Consider the following 18,600-nt stretch of genomic DNA (forward strand, 5'->3'; position numbering starts at 1 on the left):
CACATATGAGAACTGTAACTACAGAAAACATTAAAATTTTTGAATTGATATATCTCAAAATTCAGCTTGCCCTGATCTGTCTTTTACAAGACATAATTTAAGCCACTTAGTAATAATTTTTTATTTTAGGCTAATTGTATTTGACTTATAACTTGAAATCTATTAATTTAGCAGTTAAAGAAATAACTTGGTTTCTAAATAAGTAATAGTGAAAAATGCTAAAGGTTGCCATTATTTAAGAGGTCATTGCAGTCTATTTCTCTCCCTGCTTATTTTTCTTAATATGACTATGATTAACACAAGCTGAAACATTTTGTGGCCATTAAAAAGAATAGCAATGTGGGTCATGTCACAATTTGGGAAATATTTTGTTACAAGTATAGAAAAAAAGGAAGCAAATATTGAATATGCATTATAGTTATAACATGTTAAGGTGAACTGGAGATTGATGAAAATCATAAATAAATTTCTTTCATGAAGATGATGACAATACAGATATATATATATTTTTAATTGAATAATTCTTTTTTAAATCTTGTGTGGGTACATACTAGGTGTATGTATTTATGGGGTACATGAGATCTTTTAATACAGGCATGCAATGTGATATAAAAATATATATAATATAGTTTAAGGAAAATGTGTACTCCTTTTGTTTTCAAATACTTTAAAAAATACAGTTTGGTAGTTCAAAAAATACTTGACTAATCTTTCTTAATAAAATGGAAGTTAAATAAAATTAAAATTAAGGTATCCTCTGTCAGTTCATCAGTCCTCCTGTTTTTACATGTAACTTCAGCTCCCAAAATATAAATAATAAAAATAAATATTTACCCCTATAATTTAATATTTAACACTCATATTATTCAGGAGTAGCACTATAAGATATCTTTTAAAAATAAGATAGGTTATAGTGCAAATATAAATCTGTGTAAATCCTCCCTATTAGAGACAGAGAAATCATGGGAAAGCTTGTAAAATTAAGAAATTGAAGCAGGTACTGAACAAGCTAGTCAACGCTTGAATGAATGTTCAAAACATTTTTTTAATTCATTAAGATCTGCTAGTATGGGCTGATTTTCTTATATATGCAGTCAACCATCTTGCAATTTAGAAGACAAACCACTAGGTTAATATAAGTCCCTGGAAATGCTGATGGAAAAATATATATTTTTCAAATTGCCCTCATATGTTTTCTTTTTTAAAAAATGGAATGTTTGTGTAATTTATAATTCACCTTCCAAATTTATCATATTAGTAGAGTAGTTTTATTACAAGTCCTATGTTTTATTTCTTGGCTTTGATCAAAACCCATGTTTATTTTATTATTTATAATTATCATATATTGAATATATACATATGTAGCTTTCTTTCTCAATGAGATATAGGTTTCTGGATACTTGTTAATCTAGGAGCCGTGGTTTCCACACCTGACTGCTTGTGACTTGGAGTATTTTATTAACAACAGAGATTTTGAGTCATATCCCCTAAAGATTTATGTGACTCTGGATTGGAACCTGGCAATTGAGAAAAATATCATAAGTAAGTCCACAGAGTAACAGTCTTCCTCTAAATAATAACAGGGAGGTAAATGTCATCTATGGCAGGTCGTTGACGCAATTTTTTTCTCCTTTGTGGTACATATCTATCTGAGAGCCTTGATGAGGGCAAATGCCCTTGTAATAATCCTGAGTATATTTTGTTCTTGCTCCAGAATGGTCCTACATTGTACCTACAAACTTCTTCCCATGTGGGCAGCTTCTATGCACCAAGCTCTGTGCTGAACACTTCATTTCTGAGCTGTCATTTCCTAGGGCACTAAGGACTGCTCCAAAGGGATAGAAGCTTGGGGAACTTTATTACAAGATAATGATGTTTTATTTTATTTGTTTTTTTAATTTTCCTTAATTCTTAATTTTTTTAATTTTTTTTCTCACAAACTTCATATAGTGAGCTTAGAGATTATAATTGTAGATGACTTCCATAGAGCTTTTCCGTGGCATTTCTCAAAATTAACTTTGGTTAGCCATTTCCAGGTATTGATTTATTCTTCTTGGAAGACTTAGCATCCAAATCTTATTTTTCCAAGCATCAAACCAAGCCATGTTCTATTAGTCTATGGAAGTTTCATCTTCTGTTTCACCTTTCTCTTCAAATTATAAATAAATATTGAAAACTTGTACTTTATGCTTCTCTTGTTGAATTCCTTTTAAATTAACAAAGGTTTTAAAAAATCTAGAAAGACATTCTACCATTTTATTTTTCAAATTCCCTTCTATATGATATCATAATTGTTCTACGGCAGTGCTGACTGTCCAGTGGAGACATAGGATGAATCATATAAGTTAAATTTTCTACTTGTTATACTAAAAAATAAAAAAGTAAAATTAAGTGTAATAAATTTTGTAAACTAAATATATCCAAAATGTTATAATTTCAACACACAATCAATATAAGAACATCATTCATGAGATAGTTTACATTCTTTTTTTTTAAGTCTTCACAATCTGGTGTGTATTTTAATACTTGCAGCACATCTTGATTGGATGCTGAATTTTTTTCAGAAATGCTTAATCTGTATGTAGATTTCATACAATTTACAGTTGAAAAAGTATATCCACCTGTCTAAGTTTCTTCAAACATAATTTAACATTTTCTAAAAACTGAATTATGTCAGCGTTTAACTTTAAACTTAAATGGGTTAAAATTAAATAAATTAGAAACTCAGTTTCTCCATTACACTAGCCACATTTCAAGTGCCTGATAACCCCATGCAGTTAGGAACTATCATAACAGACAAGGTTGCTCAAGGAACAAACTGCATACCTATTAGTAGTAGTAGACTTCACTTCCTACATGCTGTGATTATTGTCAAATGACAACCATTTTGAGACTCATTTGGTTTATCTATAAAATTGGGTAAATAATGTAACTACAGGTTGAGCATTACTAATCTGAAAATCGAAAATTCTGAATACTCTAATATTGGAAACTTTTTGAGCACTGACACAATGCCAAAAGTGAAAAATTCCACACCTGACCTTATGTGACAGATTGCAATCAAAACTTTACTTCATGTACAAATTATTTAAAATATTGTATAAAATTATCTTCAGGCTAATGTTTGAGGTATATATGAGACATAAATGAATCTCATGTTTAAAGTTGAGTCCCATCCCCAAGATTTCTCATTTGGGATATGCAAATATTCCAAAATGAGACAAAAATAAGAAATCTGCAACATTTCTGGTCTCAAGCATTTCACATAAGGGGTTCTCAACCTGTATTTATTTCATTGGGTTGTTATACGTACATGAGAAAACACAAAGCATTTAATAAATGTTAGTGGGGATCATCACTGTGGTCATTATGCTACATTGAGACCAGCGGCCCCTTTAAAAATCTAACGAAAGCTACCATCTGTTTCATATAAGACACAACTACAGTATTCACCTATTTGCGTATAATTTAGTTGAGTTCAGGACAGCCACCACAGCCCATTAACACCTTTGTTAAGTGTCCTCAGGATCCATGTTTACATTTTTTTTAAATTAGTAATTGTTGTATAGCTCCAGCTACCAATACTTCAGTTTTCCTTTAAGTCATTTGTGACTATGTTACGGACTTATTAGAGGAAATGAGTTCATGTTATCCAGGATGCTTATTTACCAATATAACGCTGAATCATTTAGATATTCCTCAAGATCTCATTTGTTTTCTTCCATATTTACCTTTTACACTAATTTTCTGGTGAGACACAGAGGAATTGCTTCTTATTTACCTGATATATAAATGAATGTATATAATTGAAGATAAAATTATTTTTGTATGCAAAATAAACGTTGTTTTCTTAGTTTTCAAAAATTTTTGATTATTGTTAAAGCAGTTATCTTTTTATAGCAAAATTTGAATCATATACAATAAAACACAAGATTTTTAACATATGTTTTAACTAGAACCATGTATCTTTAAATAATCCCACAACAGTTAAATGTGTTGCCATTAAATGATCTGCCATAAAAATATGTATGTGTGTAAAATGTGGCATTCAAGTCAGTTTAAAATGTAAATGTTCTAAGAAACATATTTAAGCAAAAAAATAGATATTAGTCTCAAATGGGCAAAATTTTAGATTAAAGTCATAAGATGCTAAAAGTGGCCCTTTTTTTTTTTTCATTCTAAAGTATTACATTATTGCAAAATATAAAGGTATGGGTTAATTCTACATGCTAAGCTTTCATGACTTTTATCCAGGTAACTAGGAGGCCTCATGGCAGGGTGAAATGAGCACAGTTAGTTTTCTCTACACATATTCTAGCTCTGTGGACAATACTTTTCCTCTCTCTAAGCGCCACTTCGTTCTTCTGCATATGTGGAAGAAATAAAACAAAATTTGAGTTTATTGTTAGCTTTTTTCCCCAGGAATATGTGAGATTAAATATGCAAATTTCCTGGCTCAAAATGGGGCTCAATAAATCAGATTATCATCCTCTTTCTACAACCCTAATTTGTAATCAAATTAAATTACAATGTATTTTGAGGACTGTTTGGGGAGATCCAGAGACACCATTGAGGAAACAAATAGACAGAAACATTTCTTTGAAAAGGAGGTAGAAAGGGCAGTCATTGACAAGCTATGAAGAGATTTTTTTTCAGTTTGTTGACACTGTCCCTTGTGATAAAAAACATGAATCCCGAACAGAAAAGAACAAATAGTGTTCTCCCTTTCCTTTCCTGCAGTTCCTTGCTTTAGTGTCCAAAGATCTCAAATTACATTGCTTTAAGAACCAGTCAGGTAGCCTAATTGTAGGAGTAGCAAGATATTGAATACAGATGGTGTTTTAAAAACTGTAACCAGTAGAAATGTACATGCCATGTATAAAGGGATTCAGATTCAGATTTCTACAAACCATTACTCTGAGGAAAATTTTAAAAAGCCAAGTGTATAGCTTTCAGTTTGCCACCTGACAATCAGCAAATGTCCATGTTAGTCTTTCAAAATGTATACAACTTAACAAAACAAATTGTTGGTTAATATCCAAATCTTCAAGGTTTGTTGTGATTCTAGATTTGTGCAAAGGATAAGGTGGCTTCTCAGAATCCATCAAAATCCCAACCTGGAGATCAAGGCTACCCTGAGATACCATAGTTTCTCCTCTTGCAAGTATGTGGTTACTAGCAAACTACATGACATCTACAAAATGGGGCAGCAGTACTACCTAAGATATAGGGTTGTTGTGTGGATAAAACAATATTTGTAAAACACTTAGACAATACCTGAAACCCAGCAAGAACTCAATAAATGTTGTCTTTTCTTTTTATTACATTCATTCTTAGAATTATCTTTGCCTCAAACAATTCCCTAAACATATCCAACTGCTGTTTTGATTATAATGAATCCAAGCTACTGAATTGGAAAGAAAAAATGGGATATTTGGAGCACTTTTTAATACGATTTTCTAGGAGATGAGATGTCACATGGTATACATTTGTTTATATATATTTATTTGTTTCTGAAGTCAATATAGTATGGATGCCTTTTGAATGTCTGTCTGATATAAGTTCTTAGAAGGAAGATCTTATATGTTCTGTATAGTCTAAAAATATGGGGTGTGTTGGAGTGCAGAAATTTAGCAATGTAACAGCAGTTCTATTTTGTTAAGATTACTCTATGATTCATTTGCGTAATGGTGGAAATTATATTTATAGCTAACATGCTTAAAACTTTTCAGAAACATACTGTTTAGAATAATAGTAATGTAAAATGGAGCTGAATTAGATGTGTCACAAAATGGAACTTTATTCAGTGATGTTTAAGCTAGCAATATAGAATTATAGTGCTTAAGGAACCCTAAAGTTTTGCTATTATTTTTTATAATAGCTAAATGAGATATTGCTTAGCATTTCTTAAAGTCTCAGAGTATTTAGAATTCCAAAATACAGCTTTGTGATTAAGATACATCCTTCTAGAAGCAATCTGAATATATCAAATCCATTTTTTTCTGGTAGTTATTAAAGTGAAAAAAAAAAACCAGGAAACAAATTAACAAAACAATTACAGTAAAAGATAGTACTTAGAGTGAAAATGCAAGCCACAGATGTGGAGAGGTATTTGAGGTGCATCTCCCCCAAAAAGGAATTCATGTCATGAGTAAAAGAAGAACTCATACCAGAGAAAAAGCAGGGAAACTCTTGATTGGGCACTTCACAAAACAGGATATTCATCTGACGGAAAAGTTTAGGAAAATGTGCATAATGAAGATACTCATGGGAAAATGAAAATTAAAACTACAAGAAAACAAACACAAATGCAAAAAGCCAAACAGTAAGGTATGTCCAATTACCCACCAATGGCTAAATGATAAAATCAAATTTTGCCGAAGATATGGCACAACTGGAACATCACATGTTGCTGAAATGAAAGAATAATAATAGAGTCATCTAGGAAAACTTTTGTCAGCAACTATAGTGAAATATATGCTTATTCTGCTATCCAGAAATTCCAATATAAGGTATATACTCAAGAGAAGTCAGTGCATAAGGTGCTTCAGGAATGTTACTCCCGGCTTTTAATTTTTAGCTCACATTTATTTTATTAGCCTAAAACTGAAAACAAGCCAATGTCATGAAGAGTAGAATGGATAAATAAATTGTAGCGTAACCATAAAATGAAATATAGCCTGCAATATTAAAAGAATCAAATTAACAGAATGGAGAGTAAAAGAAGCAAGACACAAAAGACTACACAGTATGTGATCTCATTTATTTCAATTTCAAGAACAAGCAGAACTACTCTAGAAATCAAAATAGCTAAAACCTCTGGGTTGATTGAAATGAAGCAAAAGGAGCCTTCTGAGAAATAGTCTATATTTGGATCTGACGGGTTATACAGGTGCATATATTTGTAAATAAATCACTTAAAATTTTTGTACACTTAGGATTTGTCCACTTCATGTATATTGTAACTTAAAAAAATACTCCCTATACTGTAACTAAAAAAGGAACGTGAATAATCCTGTCATATTTTAGCAAAATAATGGGAAGGACTGCTGTAAGCAAAGATTTTTATATCTAAAATAAATAGGCATCATTTCAACCTAAGATCAAATAACAGGGTTCTTTATTGCTGTTTCATTCTTGTATTATGCTCTTTTATAATATATAAAATTCGATTTAAAATCTTAACGCTACCATGTAGCAGGGTTACTGTTTGCCATATGAAAAGCATCCTCAAGAGGGCGTTGCATAAGAAAAATCTTCACCCAAGCATGTGCGTGAAGGTTTTAGAAGGCTTAAACAACCATTCCATATGGTTGAAAGGCAGATCCCAGAAAAATATAACATAAATATTTCTATCTCATGTCATCTTTTAAGATGCCTTCTTAATGAATACAAATATATGTACACCTTGAGTTCCAATGTGGACCCTTCTGGATGACAAAGATTGTTTCTAACTTGAAATATTCAAGGAAATAGTTTGCAGCATTTCCCAAAGCATCTGAGCTTATTTGTCTTCCAAGTGTTTATTTCCTAGCTAGAAATTTGAGGAAGGGGTTGATGAACTTTGAGGGCGAATATTCCCTCCAGGTTCCAAGGAGACCAGTGTACTCTTACTCTCCAATTACTGCTCTGTCTGAACTTTTCCTCAGAGGAATAAATAGAGCTGTAGGTCTCCTGCATTTTCAATGAGAAACCTTATGCAAAGAATATCACCAAAATCACATTCTTGGCATTTCTTAAGTCAATACTTTTATATCGAACTGGTCCTTTTATGGGCAACATATCCTCCATGGGTCATAACACTTATGCCATAATTATCAACAGTAAAGAAACAAGTCCAATCCAGAGAACTTAATATTGTATAACTTCAAAATTATGTTATTTCTACATGGGTGTTTATACAAAATATCTATTATGATTTATTTTAACAAAACAAAATGTTACCCAAAATTATCAATTCCCTTCTTAGATGTTTAAGCAAATTTTCTTGCATAAGCTGATTGCCAATATAACAAGGAATTGAACCACTGTATTTTAAATAGTAACATTTGAAATCCATCCTTTTGCTAGTGGGCAACTTGAGATGCTTTAAAATAAAAACCACATTGATGCTATGTAAATTATGTAGTAATAATCCTTGGAGAGAGAATTTCTTTGGAACAACATTTTTGTGTCTCCCTCATTCTGATGTCTTTAATAAATGAAGATATATTTCTAACATAGAAATAAAAAAAGATTTTTTAACTTTCATTTTAAGTTCAGGGGTACATGTGCAGGATGTGCAGGTTTGTTAAATAGAGAACATGGGGGTCCTTAGGGTTTCTTGTACAGATTATTTCATCACCCAGGTATTAACCCTAGTGTTTATTAGTTATTTTTCCTGATTCTAGTCCTCCTCCCACCCTCCGATAGGCCCCAGTATGTGTTGTTCCTTTCTATATGTCCATGTGTTCTCAACATGAGGTTTTTTGTTTTCTATTCCTGAATTAATTTGCTAAGTATAATAGTCTCCATTCCATCCATGTCCCTGCGAAAGACATTGTCTTGTTTTTTTTATGGCTGCATAGTATTCCACACTGTATATTTACCACATTTTCTTTGTCCAGTCATTCCTTGATGGGCATTTGGGTTGATTCCATGTCTTTGCTATTGTGAATTGTGCTACAATAAACATATACATGCATGTGTCTTTATAATAGAACAATGTATATTCCTGTGGGTATATTCTCAGTAATGGGATTGCTGGGTCAAATGGTATTTCTGTCTCTAGGTCTTTGAGGAATCATCAGATCTTCCACAAGATCTGAACTAATTTACACTCAAATCAAGAGTGTTCCTTTTTATCCACAACATCACCAGCATCTGTTATTTTTTTACTTTTTAATGAGAGCCATTATGATTGGTGTGAGATGGTATCTCATTGTGGTTTTGATTTATATGTCTCTAATGATCAGTGATGTTGAGCTATTTATCAGATGCTTGTTGGCCACGTGTATGTCTTCTTTTGAGAAGTGTCTGTTCATGTCCTTTACCCACCTTTTAATGGGGTTATTTGTATTTTTCTTGACAATTTGTTTAAGTTCCTATAGATGCTGGATATTAGACATTTGTCAGATAAATAGTTTGCAAAAATTTTCTCTCGTTGTGTAGGTTTTCTGTTTACATTGTTGATAGTTTATTTTGCTGTGTAGAAGCTCTTTAGTTTTATTAGTTCCCATTTGTCAATTTCTGCTTTTGTTTCAGTTGCTTTTGGGGTCATCATTATAAAATCTTTGCTTGTGCTTTTGTCCTTAATGGTATTGGCTAGGTTATCTTCCATGGTTTTTATAGTTTTAGGTTTTACATTTAGTCTTGAGGCAGTAATAGCCTACCAACCAAAAAAAACTCCCAGGACCAAATGGATTCACAACTAAATTCTACCAGGTGTACAAAGAATAGCCAGTAGCATTCCTATTGAAAATATTCCAAAAAAATTGAAAAGGAGGGACTCCTCCCTAACTTATTCTATGAGGTAAGCATCGTCCTGATACCAAAACCTGGCAAAGAAACAACAAAAAAAGAAAACTTCAGCCCAATATCCTTGATGAACATTGTTATAAAATCCTCAACAAAATACTGACAAACTGAATCTATCAGCACATCAAAAAAGCTTATCCACCACAACCAAGTAGGGTTCATCCCTGGGATGCAAGGTTGGTGCAGCATCCACAAATTAATAAATGTGATTCATCACATAAACAGAACTGAAGACAAAACCACATGATTATCTTAATAGATGCCGAAAAGGCTTTTGATAAAATCCAACTTCCCTTCATGTTAAAAACTGTCAATAAATGAGGTATTGAAGGAACATACCTCAAAATAAAAGAGCAATAGATGACAAACCCACAGCTAACATCATACTAAATTGGCAAAAGCCGGAAATATTCCCTTTGAAACCCAGCACCAGACTAGGATGTATTCTCCTACCACTCCTATTTGACATAGTATTGGAAGTTCTGACCACAGCAATTATGCAAGAGAACTAAATAAAGCGCATCCAAATAAGAGAGGAAGTCAAGATATCCTTGTTTGCAGATGACATGATCTCATGTCTAGAAAACTTCATCATCTCAGCCCAAAAGCTTCCTAAGCTGATAAGCAACTTCAGTAAAGTCTCAGGATACAAAATCAATGTATAAAAATTGTGTTAGCATTCCTGTACACCAACAACATTCAAGCCAAGAGCCAAATCTTGGAAGACCTTCCATTAGCAGTTGCCACAAAAGGAGTAAAGTAACTAGGAATACAGTTAACAAGGGAATACAAGAAGAATACAAAACACTACTCAAAGAAATCATAGGTGATACAAACAAATGGAAAAACATTCCATGCTCATGGAAGAATCAATGAAGAATCAAAGAAGAATTAATATTGTTAAAGTGACTATACCACTCAAAGTAATTTATAGATTCAGTGCTATTCCCATTCAACTACCACTGATATTGTCCACAGAAATAGAAAAAAAACTATTTTAAAATTCATATGGAACTAAAAACGAGCCCAAATAGCTAAGACAATCCTAAACAAAAAGAACAAAGCTGGAGGCATCATGCTACCCAACTTCAAACTATACTATAGGGCTACAGTAACCAAAACAGCATGGTACTGGTATAAGAACAGACTCATAGACCAATGGGACAGAATACAGAAATAATTACAGATTTGTATTTTTAAAGAAAAACTTAATAGAAATGTATGAGATTGAAAATGCATGAGATATATATATACAATTTGTCTTCTTCTTGACAGACTACAATTTTGAACCCCACAGCAATATAAACAGAAACATTCCAGGCCTGCTGTTTATACTCAAACTGCAGTATAATATGATTGTTTTCAAGTATGTACTAGGAGATATTTTTTAAATTAACTTTTAAATGAGTTAACTTGAAGAAAATACGCTTTACATACTATGACAATATTTCATATTCGTATTGACTATGAAGAGAGGTAATTATATCTTTAATAAGCTTTTTATTTTATAATAATTTTGTTTACAGATGTCTTAATTCATTTTGCATTGCTATAAATGAATACCTGAGGCTGAGTTATTTATAAAGAAGTTTATTTGTCTCATGATTCAACAGCCTGTACAAGATGCATGGCACCAGCATCTGCTTCTAGTGAGGACCTCAGGAAGTATTCATTCATGGTGGAAGGGGAAGGAGAGCCTGCATGTCACATGATGAGAGAGGACAAGAGAGAGTAGGTGCCAGGCTCTCTTTAACAATCAGATCTCATAAGAATTAATAGAGTAAGAACTCACTCATTACTCAAGGACAGCAACAAATCATTCATGTGGGCTCTTCTCTCCTATGACTGAAACACCTCCTCGCATATCTCCAACATTGGGTCAAATTCCAGCATGACACTTGGAGTTCCAAGCATCCAAATGATATCAGCAGGAAAGTTTCAAAAATGGTATGGAGAATTCCCATATACCTTACATACAATTTCCCCTGTTTTTAATACTTTACGTTAGTATGCTATGTTTGTAGTAACTATGGTTGTGACTCAACATTGATACATTATTATTAAATCCAAACATTATTCAGATTCCCTTCCTTTTATTTAAAGTCCTTTTTTTCTGCCCTAGGATCCCATCCAGGAAACCACATTATGGTCCATTGTCGTGTCTCCTTGTCTCGGACAGTTTCTTCCAAATTTCCTTATTTTTGATTACCTTGACCATCTTGAGGAGCACTGGCCAAATATTATATAGGATTTTCCTGAATTTGGGTGTGCTGATGCTTTTGTCATGATTAACTGGGATTAAGGGTTTGGTGTAGGAATGCCACAAAAGTAAAATGCCCTTCTGATTACATTATACCAAGAGTACATGCTACTGAGATGATTTAGCCCTGTTGATGTTAACATTGATCATCTGCTTGAGGTGGGGTTTCTCATGTTTCTTTACTGTAAAGTTACTCCTTTTCCCCCTTTTCCTTATTGTATTCTTTGAGGGAAATCCCCGTGCTCAACAGAGGGAAGGGAGGAAGATGGAGTCTCAGTTGTAAAAAAAAAAAAGACTCCCACCCTCCCTCTTTTCCTTCTTTGATCCCTTTCTTCCTTCCTTCTCTTCCTCTCTTTCTTCCTTCCTTACTTCCTGCCTCCCTTTCTCCATCCTTCTCTCCCTATTTCTTCTTTCATTCCTTCCTTCTTTCCTTCCCACCTGCTCCCTCCCTTCCTTCCTTCCCTCCTTCATTTCTTCCTTCTCCACTGCTTCCTTTACATATGTGCAACTTTATTGAGTACTTACTAATTGCTGAACATTGTTATAGATTCACACTCTATACATCAGCTAATATTATCACAAATTGCCCTAGATACTGTCAATCACAGAGTCAACTCTGTATTTTGGCTTGAATAATGCTGCACCAAGTACCGCATTTAATATCTTTCTCTTGTCTTTGCTTTTATGTTAACTTTCTGATTATTGTTGGTCATTTGTAATATTTTATCATCTTCCGTGAAGCTCCACTATTACAGACATTGCTATGCTTTGCTAAACTCACAAGATATTGCTGAGGATGAAACACTTCTTCCATGGTAGATCCAAAATCTTATGTCTTCTGTATCAGCTGGAATTCTTCATCTATCCTGGATGGTTTTAGGTCATTTTATGAAGTAAGATCATAGATACCTTATTTCTGAGTCTTAGAATTGATGCATCTGTATGGCATATTTCCCCAAGGTGTAAGATACACTTCTCAGGCTCTGTTAATACCTACAATTCTTTGTGCCTTCTTTCTACCTCTTAGCAGAGGTGTCCAATTTCTATTCCTCTTAAACAAGGTTACAAATGCAGTCCCAATCTTTTGTGAGGCAACTCATTGGTAAGGAAATTTCTGAGAAGTGGCTTTATGGCAAAATGTAGATTTCCACTGTCTAGTCTGTGTCACATAACTGATTTGCATGATTAAAAATTTTTAGTTCCATTTTTCTATTTTCATCCATAGGGATAACAATATGTCTAATCTTGACCAGAATCCACAGAATGAAATCAAACATACAGATCTCCTATTTTAGAATTGGCCTGATCCTGGAATAAAACAAACAAACAAGTCAAGAAAAGGCAAATATGTCCTCTCTCCAGCCCATAACTTGCAATGGAAACCCAAGAGTCTTTAAAAGAGAATGACTTTCTGATTCTAGCCCAGACACCAATTGAAATTTATAATTTTAGATTAGAATCTCCTTTGTGTAATTCCTTTCTCTGAACTATTCATAGTCCTTGCACTAATGTGAATGACACTAACAAAAAAATATATATATCAAAATGCTTTTGCCTGACAGCGGGGCCCTTGCTTCAGAATTCCCACCAGTAGGTACAAGTTAGATTGTTCATCACAATGGAGCACAGAAGCAGCAATGTCATAACTAATAGGAAGTGATATGGCTTTCTTTCTTCATAAATAAAAGATAAAATGTAGAATAGAGTGTGTTCATATTTTAGAAGTTTTAGTTTCATATACACAGTAGTTAAGAAATGGGAAGTTACAAAAGTTGAGACTTTTATATATTAAATTAACATTTATTGAATATTTAATATTTTCTTATACTACACTAGGTGCTGGAAATACAAAATTTCTACACAAAAATAAAAAACAATCCTGACTTTGATGTAATGTGCATTACAAGAATTTATGAATTTTTTAATCTAAATTTAAATTGCAGTGTTATGCTATATATATATTTTAAATTTCAGCATGTTTTTCTTCCAGATATGATTAATATCTCTCTTAATATTTGTTTGCTCTTGACATCTTTAGGAGATAGTCAACTTCAACTGTCGAAAACTGGTGGCTACAATGCCTCTGTTTGCTAATGCGGATCCTAATTTTGTGACTGCCATGCTGAGCAAGTTGAGATTTGAGGTGTTTCAACCTGGAGATTATATCATTCGAGAAGGAGCCGTGGGTAAAAAAATGTATTTCATTCAACACGGTGTTGCTGGTGTCATTACAAAATCCAGTAAAGAAATGAAGCTGACAGATGGCTCTTACTTTGGAGGTTAGTAAAAAAGATGCAACTAAGATGAAATCTAAACTGCTTGAAATTTGTGTCTTTAATAATTTTTTAGATGCCAGAATGTTGTTTTGCGGATTTTGAATGTGAACCTGTGTGTGAATTCTGATCAAAGTATCTATAACAGTATGTTTTCACATTTCAGAATCACAGGCTCAATGTGTGTGCATTTATTACCACATTGGTTGAGGCACTATTTCAACCTCTTTATCTGGAACTAAATAACAGAAGTTTAAGTCAGTCAGAAAGCATAATTTTCTCCTACACAGAAGTTCCAGGAGGATTGGCAGTCTTTCTCTACAACATCTTTTAATGACCTAGATTCCATACATCCACTGAAGTGTTTTGTTTCATTTTTGTCATCTGCACAAGAGAGACTGATTCCTCTCCACCATGTTTTGATATGGCCCATATAATGGGCAGAAGTAATAGAAGAAATTAAAAAACCAACAGCTTCTCTTTAGATATGCCCACTGCCCAGAAATTGCAAAAATCACTGCTATTCACATAGGATTGCCCAGACTTATAAATCATGTTATGTTTCTCTTTGTATCCATACCCTCAGCATGATGACTAACACATGATTTTTACTGAAATATTGGTGGCATTGGATCTACTTTTGGAGCCACCTTTAATTGAGTAAGATTCTATAACATTAAATTAATGACCAAACTTTTCTTCTAAAAAATGGTGTCTTTTTTTATTATTTTTAAACGTAAAAGTGTCTATTTCTTTTTGTTTGCCCTACAAATTCTTAACAGAAGTCATAAATGTAAATCAAACAATTATACCTAGTGTTTCAGTAATATCTTACTAAGTTTTGAATGTTTATGTCCCCTGCAATTCATACGTTGAAACTGTAGTCCCAAATATGATGTTGGAAGTGGGGACTCTGGAAGGTAATTAGGTCATGAGAGTGGAGCCCTCATGAATAGGATTAGTGCCCTGTATTTGTCCATTCTCACACTGCTAATAAAGACATACCCGAGACTAGATAATTTATAAAGAAAGAGAAGTTTAATGGACTCACAGTTCCACATGGCAGGGGAGGCCTCACAATCATGGCGGAAGGCAAAGGAGAAGCAGAGGCATGTCTTACATGGTAGCAGGCAAAAGCATGGAGAACTGCCCTTTATAAAACCATCAGATCTCATGAGACCTATTCACTATCACAAGAACAGTGCAGGAAAACCTGCCTCCATGATTCCTCCCACCAGGTCCCTCCCACCGTACTTGGGAAGCTATAATTGAAGATGAGATTTGGGTGGGGACACAGCCAAACTATATCATACCCCAATATAAAAAGGCAGAGACCAGCCAGCTTCTTTTCTACCATGAGAGAGTACAAAGAGGGCAGTATATAAACTAGAAGAGGGCCCTCATCAGAACCTGATCATGCTGGCAACCAGATCTTGAACTTCAAGGCTCCAGAATTGTAAGAATAAATTTCTCTTGTCCATAAGCCACCTACTCTATCATAATTTGTTATCCCATTTTAAATGGAATAATACAGTGCTGAATAGAATAGCAAATTCCTTTGGCATCCTGCGTATTTGTTCTCCAGCCTCCCATTTGACTTTTGAGTCTCACTACAACTTTGCCGACTAAGATGTTCTTGCCCTGCTTCAGCAAATCTATTCATCCTCTGCCACACTCTGGTGTGACTAATAAGCTAACATTAATAAAGTACTTTGAGTTCCTTGGATAACGTTGTACAAACTATTATTCTGTTGTGTTGCTTTATTTAAGGATATTATGCCCCATTGTATTTGTGGAGTCTAGGAGAGAAAGTGACATAAATGTCTCTGAGAAAGTACACCTCAACAAAGTATGCAAAGCAACTGGGCTTCAAAATTTTATTTTTAATATACTTTCATTCTCCACTCACCCTTTTTATTCTGTATTCTTAGCCCAGAGTAAAGTAAGGTAAAGTAATACCATCTTACTATATGAACAATAAGTGTTAGATTGTGAGGCATTCAGTATACATTTGGAAGCAATTTAAAAATCTTTCAGTTTCTAAGTCATATTTTTATCCTAATGAATAGTTAATATATCTATAGGAAAGATAATGACCAGGCTTTTTATCATTGTGAGGTATTTAGGTTTAAAATATTCTTAAGTTATATTGTATAAATGCCCCCCAAAAACACAATTTATGAATAATGGACTGATCTTAGGAATCTGCTTTGTGAATAGGTTCATTTGGAAGGCAATGATGTCCTGCAGTTACTTTCTGTGCTTCATTGTTGGTGGACAGATGGCTGGTTTCTCACTGTGTTCTCATTTCAACTCTGTCCCTATCTTGCTCCTTTCCCATGTGGCCTTCCCCCTGTGCTAATAACAGAAGCTTTTTATTCTATGCCCAGGTTTTACTTACTCTTAAATTTAGGCCCTCCCTTCAAGTCTCAAGGTCCAAGTTGCTACAACTGTGCAACAGTACCAGGAATCTCCCTACTAAACTATGCACCATACGCAACTCACAAGTTATGTCTGGGGACCTTAAGCATGAGTTCATGCCTGATTCTTTCTCATAATATTGCAAATTAAATTACCAAATTCTATATTTATGATCAAAACTGTAAAAGGATTAGGAGGCATCATGATGTGGCAGCGTGCTCAGCATCCAAAGAGCCAGGTTCTAGTTTCCTCTCTGTAGATGGGACCTACCTATTTTAACTCTCAAGGGCTCAGAATCATCATGTGTCAAATGAGATTATTAAGACAGACACTTTCTACAGCCCCTTTCAGACCAATGATTATGTTAGAATGGGGCTCTTGAAGGCTGTATTTCTTTTTGTCAGGTTGTTTGGCATAAAACATCCAAAATGTCTTCTGCCTATTCTAGAGTCCACGGTATTTTTAAAGAAAGGCTGCATTTCAATTGTAGTATTATCACTGTGAGTATTTTCAAGGCCAGCTACTTAGCATTTTAAAAAGAAATGGAGGTGGGTAAGATTCATGATGATTCATGCTCCGGTGCTTAAAAATTAACTACCACTGTTTTTCGTGGATAGTGAAAAAAAGTAGAAATTGTCATACCTTGAGCTATGACGCTCCTTGAAATGTGGTGGGAGATGAGAGGATACTGGTTAAGAGTGTAGGTGATAGAGCTGCACCCTGAGATGCTGTTGGAGCTTGGGAAAGACATAAACTTCCCCAAGAACATTTCCTAATCTGTAAAACTGGAATAATAGTAATTCCCACCTCATTAGGTTTGCTTAGAAGATGAAATGATTTAACATTTCTGAAATAGTTAGCACTAGCACGATACCTGGCAGTCTGTGCTATGATGACAGGCATTAACAGAAGCCAAAGAGCCAGTGTAGTATATACAGCAGGAGTTGCATGTAAAAGACAGTACTGGGGCATTATTGATTCAAGACTCATGTCAGGTGAATCAACGCTGGAGATCTGATTGCCAATTTGTATTTCTCCTGAATCTGTGTTAGTCTTAATCCTATAGCAATGAAAATCATTCTCTGTCAATGTGTGTGTGTCAGAGGATGGGGAAGTAGGGATGGAATAAATAATCATGGCAGCTTTTTCAAACTAAAGATAACTTCAACTCTGAAAATTCTAATCTCCTCACTATAAACAAAATTGAATTGTGAGCACACACATATAAAGTCATACTCTAGGATTTAATAAAATTCAGATTCTTCAAACAACTCATTCTTAATGTGCCAGGCATTATACTAATTGACGTGTATTATGTAACTCAGTTATATTAAAATAACTACAAAAATAATCTTTGTCATTTTTGGTATGTTTTTCATATGCTTTAGAAGTAAAATGGAAGACATATATTTGTCAAACACTAAATTATTCATAACATTTTTTAAAATTTAGAATTAGAGGGAGAGTATTCATTATCTAATGATCTTATATGAATGAGGAGCTTGAGAAATGCGTGTGGTTGGTATTGACAGGGCTGGAACTTTCACACACAGGTCACTACTCTTCCTATAGTAACAGGGAAATTTTCTGAAAGTTGTTACTAATAATGTTACTCTGTAACATTTCAGAAAATAAGGTTTCTTTCCGCTTCTATTGAATTATAAAACAAATCACACACACACACACACACACACACACACACACACACACACACACACACACACACCCTTTCTAGCCTATTGCTAAATAATATGAATTTACTAACTCTAAGCATGCTTCAATTAAGTATGACTGTTCTGACCTATCCATTATCCATGGAGACACTTCTCCATGGCTGAATTTATTTAGATGGGAAGAATAAAATTGCCAGTCAGAATAGTTCAGCAAAAAATAATAAAGTGAAAAAAGTTTAGTCACTTTCAATTGCATTTCATCACCAATTTTGCAGTGTATATTAAACTTATATTATTAGGATGTCCTTAGCAAATTTAAAATGCCAGAAGTAATTTAAAAAGTGTCTTTGTACCTCATACCATGTTACAAGAGAAACACATCAACACCACCTTAATGTTTTAATGGTATGCAATGAGTAGTTCCCTTTGCTTGGATATGTGTTTTTACCCCAAATAA

At 33.8% G+C, this 18,600-nt stretch overlaps 1 protein-coding gene across 1 annotated transcript in view; it reads left to right on the top strand.

Moving 5' to 3' along the window:
* HCN1 (hyperpolarization activated cyclic nucleotide gated potassium channel 1) overlaps window positions 1-18,600 on the top strand; it is a 378,126-nt gene that overhangs the window by 324,366 nt on the left and 35,160 nt on the right. Inside the window, exon 6 of the mRNA XM_032281138.1 lies at window positions 13,815-14,055. Coding sequence (XP_032137029.1) covers window positions 13,815-14,055 — 241 coding nt within the window. The remainder of the gene's footprint in view (window positions 1-13,814; window positions 14,056-18,600) is intronic.

This window comes from Sapajus apella, unplaced genomic scaffold, assembly GCF_009761245.1.
Source record: "Sapajus apella isolate SASKATOON/1434 unplaced genomic scaffold, GSC_monkey_1.0 scaffold1, whole genome shotgun sequence".
NCBI lineage: Eukaryota > Metazoa > Chordata > Mammalia > Primates > Cebidae > Sapajus > Sapajus apella.